Raw genomic sequence first — 9,857 nt, forward strand, 5'->3', positions numbered from 1 at the left:
CTCGGCCTCCCAAAGTGCTGGGATTACAGGCTTGAGCCACCGCGCCCGGCCACTACATATATATTTAAATGATATAAAAAACCAACCCCTACAACACATTTTATTCACACTATTAACTTATAAATTTCCATAATTTGCCTCTCGTTAACTGCTTATGTACAGTGAACATGGTTATTTCTTGCAAGTTCCCTTTAGCTTTTTTCCTAGAAACATTTATATTATCTATTTTCATGCAAATGGTTAATTTGTTGGCCCATGGTTGTTGCTAATCTTTCCTTATAATCCTTTTAGTTTCTATAGAGTAGGGAGCGTCATTCCTGATTTTGATCGTGCCCTCTCTTTTTTCTTGGTCAGCTCATTAGTTCTCAACCAGGAGTGATTGCGTTTGCCCCACTTTTTCCCCCACGGGCATTGGCAATGTTTGGTGACATTTTTAGTTGTAAATTTTTTTTTTGGTGGGGCTTACTGGAATCTGTTGGATAGAAGCCAGAGATGTTGCTGAACATTCTGTAATATATAGATCAGCCCCCCAGAAGAAAGAATTATCTGTCCCAAAATGTCAAGGAATGAGGTTAGGAAACCCTAGGCTAGCTAAAAGTTTGTCAATTTTGTTGATACTGTTAAAGAACCAACTTCTGGTTTAATTGATTTTCTCTGTTTTGTTTCATTGATTTCCTTCTTTTGTTTATTGCTTTCTTCCTTCTTGTTTTGAGTTTAATTTGTTTTTTTTTTTTTTTTTCTTTTTTTTTTTTTTTTTTTTTAATTTTGAGACAGTGTTTCATTCTTGTTGCCCAGGCTGGAGTGCAATGGTCAGATCTCGGCTCACTGCAACCTCTGTCTCCTGGGTTCAAGTGATTCTCCTGCCTCAGCACCCCTGAGTAGCTGGGATTACGGGCACCTCTCACCACACCCGGCTAATTTTTTGTATTTTTAGTAGAGATGGGGTTTCAACATGTCAGGCTGGTCTTGAACCCCTGACCTCAGGTGATCCACCTGCCTCAGCCTCCCAGAGTGCTGGGATTACAGGCATGAGCCACTGCGCCCATCCGCCATTTTCTTGCAGTAGATGTCTAGATTATTTATTTTGAGACCTTTATTTCTACTGGAGGCATTCGAAGCCATAGATTTTTCTGTAAACATTGCTTTAGCTACATTCTACAAATTTTGATATATTGTATTTTTGTTTTAATTCAGTTGACAATATGTTCTAATTTTCTTTGTGATTTTTTTTCTTTGACCCATAGGTTTTTTTTAGAAGTGTGTTGTTTAATTTCCCAATATTTCAGGAATTCTTAAATTTCCTTCTGTTGATTTCTAATTTAATTCTGTTGTGGCCAGAGAATATACTTTGAATTATTTCAATTCTTAGAATTGTTTGAGACTTGTTTTATGACTTAGTTTATGGTTTCTCCCGAAAAATGTTCCTTGCCTACTTGAAAAGAATGTGTATTTTGCTGTTGTTGCATGAAGTGTTCTATGCATATCAATTAGGTCAGGTTAGTTGATAGTGTTGTTCAGATTTCTTATGCACTGTTGATTTTCTATCTAGGTGCTCTGTTAATTAGTAAGAGTTAGATGTTAAAATATTATTAAATTGTGTATTTTTTTTTTAATTTTGGCAGGTTTTGGTTAATGTATTTTGAGGCCCTGTTGTTAGCTGTGTATATATTTATAGCTGTTTCATTTTCCTGATAGTTTGCCTCTTCCATCATTGTGAAATACTGCTTTTTGTCTCATAATAGTTCTAGACTTAAAGTTCATTTTGTCTAATGGTAATATCACCACTCCAGCTGCCTAATGATTACTCATTGCATATTGTACCATTTTCATTTCTTTTACTTTGAACTTGTCTGTACCTTCAAATCTAAAGTGTGTTTCTTGAAGATAACATATTGTTGGATCTTGCTTCTTAACTAGTCTGAGTGTTTTAGTGCTTCCAGTTTAATGCATTTATTAATATGATTGGATCTACATCTGCCATTTTGCTATTTGTTTTGTTTCATGTGTTTTACATTCTTCTCATTCTTTCACAGCTTTTGTGTTATCTAACTTTAAGAAATTGTAGGTCTTTTCTTAGTGGTTCCTGAAGGATTAAAACGTGCATCTTTTTACAGTGGACTGCAGTGCACTTAATTCCAGTCAGTATCAAAACTCCCCGTATAGCTTCATTTCCTTCTCACTCCTTATGCTGTTATTGATTTACATGTTATGTTTATACATATTAGAATCCCAGCAATACAGTGTTATAATTATTGCTTATACAATCTTATGCTTTATAAAGAAGTTCTGAATGAAGAGCAGGATTAAGAGCCAACAGATTGATAGTTAACACAGGGGTGGAATTAAGTTTCCTTAGAAGGAGATGTAGAGTGAGAAAGATGAGGCTTGTGTCCTGGGAACTGTGCACTTTTAGATAGGGCTCTAAAGGGGTCTTGTGAATATAATCAAGTGCGTTCACATGATTTTATGTCTTTGATGATTTACCCCTTTATCAATCATTATGGAAAGTTTCTCTTTATCTCTGGTAGTGTTCTTTGTCTGAAGTTTATTTTGTCTGATATTAGTATAACCCTTCAAGCTTTCCTGTGGTTGTTGTTTTGCATGATACAGTCTTTTCCGCTCTTTTACTCCCAACCTTTTTGTGTCATTGAATCCAAAGTATGATTTCTGTAGACAGCATATAGTTGGATCTTTTTTAAAAAAATACTTAACCAGTTTGACAGTCTGAGTGTTTCATTTGAGCATTTGGTCTGTTAACAATGAATGTAGTTGTTGATTGGATTTAGGTCTGCAATTGTATTTTCTCTTTATCTTTTATGTTTTTTATTCCTTTTCTTCCTGTCCTACCCTATTTTGGATTATTTGTTTTTGTTTTAGAATTTCATTTTAATTTACCTATTGGCTTTTTAGTTTTATACCTCTCTTCATTTTTAAGAAGTAATTTCTTTCAAGATTGCAGTAAATGTCATTAACTTTTCACAGTTTGCTTAGAATTATTATTGTTACTTCATGTAAATTTAGAATCTTAAATTTTTTCTGCCATTCTTCAGCTGTAATTGTCATATGTATCTACATCTATATACATTACAACACAATTTTTGCTTTATCCAGTCATGTATGTTTTAAAGATATTAAGAAGAAAAGAGGTAGTTTTTACATTTGCAGAGATATTTACCATTTTGGAAGCTCTTTATTATTTTCTAATGATGTGAGTTTGATCTGGTGCCATTTCTCTTTAGCCTACAGAATTTTGTCATTTCCAGTAGTTCAGATTGGCTGTGGAAGATTTTTTTTTTTTTTTCTTAATCTGACAGTGAATTTATTTCACCATTTTAGAAGGATATTTTTACTGGATATAGAATTCTGGGTTGGCAGTTTCATCATTGTCATCATCTTTTAGCAGTTTAAAGTGTGCTTAAAATTGTGTTTCCACCATGTTATGGCCTCCATAATTTCAAATGAAAACTCTGTTGTCATTTGAATCTTTGTTTTCCTGAATGTTATGTGTGATTTTTTTCTAGCTGATTTCAGGATTTTTTTTTTTTTGGTTTTGCTTTTCAAGTTTGACTGGCTGTAGTTTTCTTCATAGTTATCCTGCTTGGAATTCACTGATATTCTTGAATCTGTAAATTTCTATCTTTAGCCAAATTTGGGACATTTTTGGTTGCTCAATTTTTTTCTCCCTTGTTTTCTCTATTTGTCTTGTGGAAGTATGATTATACATATATTAGATTTTTGGTATTTTTTCAGCTATTGTTGAGGCTTATATATTTTAAGTTTAATTCTCTGTTATTTGGGTTGGATAATTTCTATAGTTCTGTTGTCAGTTTCACTGCCTGTTTCCTATGCATTCTTCCAGTTAGCTGTCTGATAATTTATTTCAGATGTTATTTTTTTTATTCTCAAAGATGGACTTGGTTCGTTTGTTTTTGTAGTTTCTATTTCTCTGCAGTGTTTTCCCGTCTTTTCATTCATTGTATGCTTCTTTAATGTCATTTATTATAATAGCTGCTTTAAAATTCTTGTCTGTAAATCTAAATCTAATATTCAGATAATTGAAGCTGTTGAAGAAAGAATACAGCATTATAATAACTTGGAAGGATTATATTTAAAGAAGCCAAAGGAAGATGCAGTAGTCAACAGTGCTAAGTGTTAGGAAGGTTAGTTAAAATTCTTTTTGATTGGATTATTAACAAATTGATCACAAGAAAAACACTTTTCAAGTGGTAGGATTAGATGGAAGATTACAGTATGTTATAATGTGAGTGGCAAATGAAATAATCACAGGGAATATAGAGTACTTGTTTGAGGAGCTTCACTGAGAAAGAAAAGAGGAAAATAGAGGGGGCGGCAGGGTAAAATAAGATTTGGTAAGTATGTGGAATAACAAAAGTGTATTTGTTGGTTGAGGGGGAACAACCAATATGTTGGTAGAGGTTGAAGATAAAGGTTCATAAGAACATAGAAAGGATGGAATTCAGAACATAGATGAAGGGACATTTCTTCCTAACCTCCACTTCCCTGCTCCTCTCTGCCATTTATTGGCAGAAGGAATGCAAGACTGTCAAGGATTTTGGTACAGGAGCATATAGAGTTTGGTTGTTATTAGTAAAATGTTTTGTTAACTATTACTTTGCTTCATTTTAATGAGGAAAAATTTAGGTTCTGAGAAGTCCAGAGAATGAGAAGAAAGATTGAGGGCTACTAGAAATGTTGGAATAGCTATAGGCTATGGCAGGGCCCATGGTGATGGATGTGAGCTAAGATATGTGAAAGGAGCAGTTTTGTGTTCCCAAGTGAGGTTGGAATTCATTAATTTTATGGTATTAACAGTCTTAAATTGTGGTGTTATTTTAACTATGATGTAGGAGTAGGGAACTTAGCTTTTTGGGGTTCACTTCTGTGTCAGGGTTTGTGGTGGGAAAGTTGGTGGGGGTGGATGTGCTTGGAATCCAAGTTAAGTATGGAGGGGACTGATACTGTGGGAAAACAGTGCTATCTCGCACTGGAAAAGAAGTTTCAACAAAGATGACAGTGAGGTTTATATAGTCTTTATAAAGGAAAGATGAATAGAAATGTTAGGAGGTTATGGTCCATAATTAAAAGATTAGAGGTTAAGATATCAGAGGCAGAGCAGTTTGAGGTCCTGAGAATGGCCATCCAGAATGTTGATGAATTGGAGCACAGAGGGAAGGATTTTGTTTTGAGGTCAAGAAACTATGGAACTAGGTATTTGAATGAATTTTCTACATTGGCATTGAAGTCTCCCAAGATCATGGCAGAATTTGGAGTAGAGCAGAAAACTGTTAGTCTGAACACCTAATTCTCATTTAGTGTGAGGCGTAAACAAAAAGTGGTGAATGTTAACAAGGGGAGGCTGCATTTTACTGTCTTCAAAGGAAGAGAGTTGTTTTACCCTTCATGGAGGTGAAATGTAATGGCTTGTTAGTGGTGATATTAATATTGAAAAATAATTTGGCTTTAATATTAAATCAGGGGCCTTTAAAATACTACATCAAGGATACATTAGATATTTGAAACAGTGTTTTATTTTATAACTCAATATTTTTTGGTGGAGGCAGCAGGGCTGGAGAAAAAGTAAAGGATAGGTTGCATTGTCAGAAGGAATGACATACTTTTTAAAAAGGAGAAATTTAATTTTACTGTCATTAATGAGGTTTCCCTTTTCTCTAGGTAAATTTTGTATTCTTTTAAGCATTAGCAATGTGGCAGCAAGGAACTGGTGAACATTATTTTAGGTCTTCATATCACTTGTGGGAGTTTCTGTTTTGAAAGATGTAAGGTTCCTATAAGTTTAACGAAGTCCATTAACTGAACCCGAGATGGTGAGATTGTTGTTTTAAGATAAATATGATGAGTACTCTCTGGCATATTTGTTTTGTAGCTAGTCATAGGTAGTTGTTATGAATAACATTATACTATATCCTTTCTGTAGTACATTTTTCCCTCTATTTACTCCTAACTTAGAGTAACTTAATTTTCAAGTGATGTCAGACTCATGAAGTTGAACAGGATTTGCTCAGAGCAAAAGTATGATATTCTAAAGGCTTAGCCTGAGTTTGTTTTTTTTCCCATCTGTGTTAATATTTTCCTTTAATCAGGGCCTCACTGCCTATTGTTCTTCTCTTAAACTCCCTTGACTATCTCCATGTGGAACATTGAATTTGGTATCAGTCCTTTGAACTTCATTGTGGAATATGTACTGTATTGAGAATGGGTTGTAGTCTGTTTTCTAAAATCTCAAAATGTGAAATAAATGGCACTGTCATTCTGTATTAGAAGAATTTCTGGCATTAGTATTCAGGTTTGACATTAAATTAAGCGCATTAAATGCTGGAAGACTATAAGTTTTGGGTTCAGAAACACAAGTGATCACCTAGTCTTTCCCCTTGTTTACTCAGTGACTTGTACAGATTTATTCTCCTTTCTGAACTTAAATCTTTAAATCTATGAAAAGAGTACTTTTTTCCCCCGAGGGTTAAAGTGAGTTATAAATGAGATAATGTACATGGAATAGTAAATGTTAGTTCCTTTTCTAAATGTTGACCTAGGATGTACTTTTGTTCTCTTGTTAATCAAAGGAGAAGAATTGTGAAGAAGCTCTAGAAACCTTCCTTCACCTAATAGAAATAATTTATGCTGTTTTTTTGTTGTTGTTGTTTGTTTGTTTGTTTTAACCATTCCTAACGATAGGAAAAGGATCATTTGGGTGATGTGGTCTCCAAATTGTTTCAGAAGTAGACTTTTGTTAGTTTTGTTTATTTTTGTGTGATACGGAATTTTAAAATAGTATTAATACAGGTTGGGCATGGTGGCTTACGCCTGTAATCCCAGTACTTTGGGAAGCTGAGGCGGGTGGATCACGAGGTTGGGAGTTCAAGACCTGCCTGACCAACAGGTTGAAACCCCGTCTCTACTAAAAATACAAAAATTAAGAAAATGTGGCACATATACACCATGGAATACTATGCAGCCATAAAAAAGGATGAGTTCGTGTCCTTTGTAGGGACATGGATGCAGCTGGAAACCATCATTCTTAGCAAACTATCGCAAGAACAGAAAACCAAATACCGCATGTTCCCACTCATAGGTGGGAATTGAACAATGAGATCACTTGGACACAGGAAGGGAACATCACACACTGGGTCCTATTGTGGGGAGGCAGGGGGTGAGAGATAGCATTAGGAGATATACCTAATGTAAATGACGAGTTAATGGGTGCAGCACACCAACATGGCACATGTATACATATGTAACAAACCTGCACGTTGTGCACATGTACCCTAGAACTTAAAGTATAATTAAAAAAAAAATACAAAAATTAGCCGGACGTGGTGGCACACACCTGTAATCCCAGCTGCTCAGGAGGCTGAGGCAGGAGAATTGCTTAAACCCTGGAGGTGGAGGTTGTTGTGAGTGGAGATTGCGCCACTGCACTCCAGCCTGGGTGACAGAGTGAGACTCCATCAAAAAAAAAAAAAAAAAAAAGAGGTATTAATATGAAAAACATTGGAAAATGGTAGTAGGTTTTTGTTTTCACCCATTTTGATGAACAGTTTTCTAGTTCTACTCATGAAGATGAGGCAAGACTCCTACCTTCCCTAGTTCTGGCACCTGTACTATATTACCGATTTTAAGATTCTAAATGGATGAATAGGGATCACCTAATTCATGACAGGAGCTGTGATGAAATGTGAAGAACGCTATGTTAACTGAAATCTCGAAGTCCACGTACGGTAGAATTAGCAACATCAGAGGGAAGAACGTCTGTGAACCAAGTTAGAGTGTTTACTGTACCAGTGGAGACTTGTTGAATCTTTATTAGCTATATGCAACAAAACTATACATACTGTTAAAAATTTATGCTTGAGAAAAAAATTGTGTGCTACTTTTCAGAAAAAACAAGGAGAGAAATGACAGCCAAAGGTTCTACAGGAATGGAAATTCTGCTGTCAACATTAGAGGTAAATCAGTGACACACTTTAATTATGTAACTACTAATGCCAAGCGATACTGAAGAAGAAAAAGCCTATGTGTGTGTATAAATACACACAGAAACACATACACATGTACATATATACACATATACATATACACATGTATGTATATATGTATATATGTAACAATTTTTATTTTAGAGGTAAACCAGTGAATAGAAGTTTGTTTTAGGTTTTTAAAATACTATTTGGAATGGTGGTATAAATATTCTAATATGTATTAGGTGACTATTGAAGTATATTTCCCTTATGCAATTATAATGATAACTGTAAATTGTAATCCTAACATGCTATTCTAATTGGTAATAGAAAATAAAGCATTAGCTGGGAATAAATCTTTAGCTTAAAACAAATGATTGACATTGAAAATTATCATTTATTGTTTTAGCTGATATACATTTGTGATTTTACTACACATATTGGTTAACTATATTATATTGATGAGAACTGAATTTCTATGCCCGTGTAAAGTTTTGGGTGGACCAACAGGATGTATTCAGAATCAGGATTCTGTATTTTGTTCAGTTGCAATGTTGCAATGTTAAGAACAAGAAATGAATTCATGTTCTTCAATAGGAGGTCTTAGCATCATAAAGATGTCATTTCTCCCTAGACTGATCTGTTACTTCAGATCAATCTCAATAAAAGTTACCAACATTTTTTTTCTTTTTTTTACCAAATTTTTTAACCAATATTTTACCAAATTTTTTTTCTTTTCTTTTTTTTTTTGAGATGGAGTCTCACTCTGTCGCCCAAGCTGGAGTGCAGTGGCACGGTCTCGGCTCAGTGCAACCTCCGCCTCCCAGCTTTGAGTGATTCTCTGCCTCAGCATCCCAAGTAGCTGGGATTATAGGTGCACACCATCATGCCCGGCTAATTTTTGTAGTTTTAGGAGAGATGGGGTTTCACCATGTTGACCAGGCTGGTCTTGAACTCCTGACCTCAGGTGATCCACCTGCCTTGGCCTCCCAAAGTGCTGGGATTACGGGTGTGAGCCACTGTGCCCGGCCTAACAGTTTTGTTTTTAAAGTCCAAATGGGGAGACATAATCAGCAAAATATAAAGCACATTTCTGAGAATGAAGATAAGTGAGAAAGGACTATACCGATTAAATATCAAAGAACATTAGATGTCTTCAGTAATTAAAATAGTTTGGAAATTATGCATGAGTAATTGATAGACTACTACTATAGTGTAACAGAATAGAAAATCCAAAAACAAAATGCATATGGGAATTTAGTATTATTTATTAAAGGTAGCATTTCAGATCAGTGAGGAATAGAGTGGTAGCTGTCTGGAAGAATATAACATTGAATCCTGACTTCCTGCATTCCACACCCAAATAAATTCCATATGAAGCAAATATTTAAGCATGGAAAATGGAATAATAATACTAGAGAAAGAGAGAGGAATTTTAAAATAACCTTACAACAAAGAAGGCTTTTTTAAGTATGAAAAAATAGAAACTATAAAAGATTGATAGATTCAATTATATTAACAAAAGGATGTAGAAAAAAACACCATGGATACTTGGAAAACTGAGGAAAAGTATTTTGGCTTATATAATTTCTTTGACATGTAAAGAACTTCTTCAGTTAAAGGCCGGGTGTGGTGGCTCATGCCTGTAATGCCAGCTCTTTGGGAGACCCAGACGGGCGGATCACAAGGTCAGGAGATTGAGACCATCCTGACCGGTAAAACCTGGTCTCTACTAAAACCCCGTCTCTACTAAAAACTACAAAAAACTAGCCGGGCGAGGTGGCGGCGCCTGTAGTCCCAGCTACTGGGAGGCTGAGGCAGGAGAATGGCGTGAACCCGGGAGGCGGAGCTTGCAGTGAG

At 35.2% G+C, this 9,857-nt stretch overlaps 1 protein-coding gene across 3 annotated transcripts in view; it reads left to right on the forward strand.

Annotated features, from left to right (window-relative positions):
- Positions 1-9,857, forward strand: part of AGTPBP1 (ATP/GTP binding protein 1) — a 205,896-nt gene that overhangs the window by 60,991 nt on the left and 135,048 nt on the right. For all 3 annotated transcript variants that reach the window (XM_011945894.1, XM_011945892.1, XM_011945893.1), the window contains one exon: positions 7,918-7,985. In XM_011945894.1, coding sequence (XP_011801284.1) covers positions 7,918-7,985 — 68 coding nt within the window. The remainder of the gene's footprint in view (positions 1-7,917; positions 7,986-9,857) is intronic.

This window comes from Colobus angolensis, unplaced genomic scaffold (assembly GCF_000951035.1).
Source record: "Colobus angolensis palliatus isolate OR3802 unplaced genomic scaffold, Cang.pa_1.0 Scaffold246, whole genome shotgun sequence".
Taxonomy (NCBI): Eukaryota; Metazoa; Chordata; class Mammalia; order Primates; family Cercopithecidae; genus Colobus; species Colobus angolensis.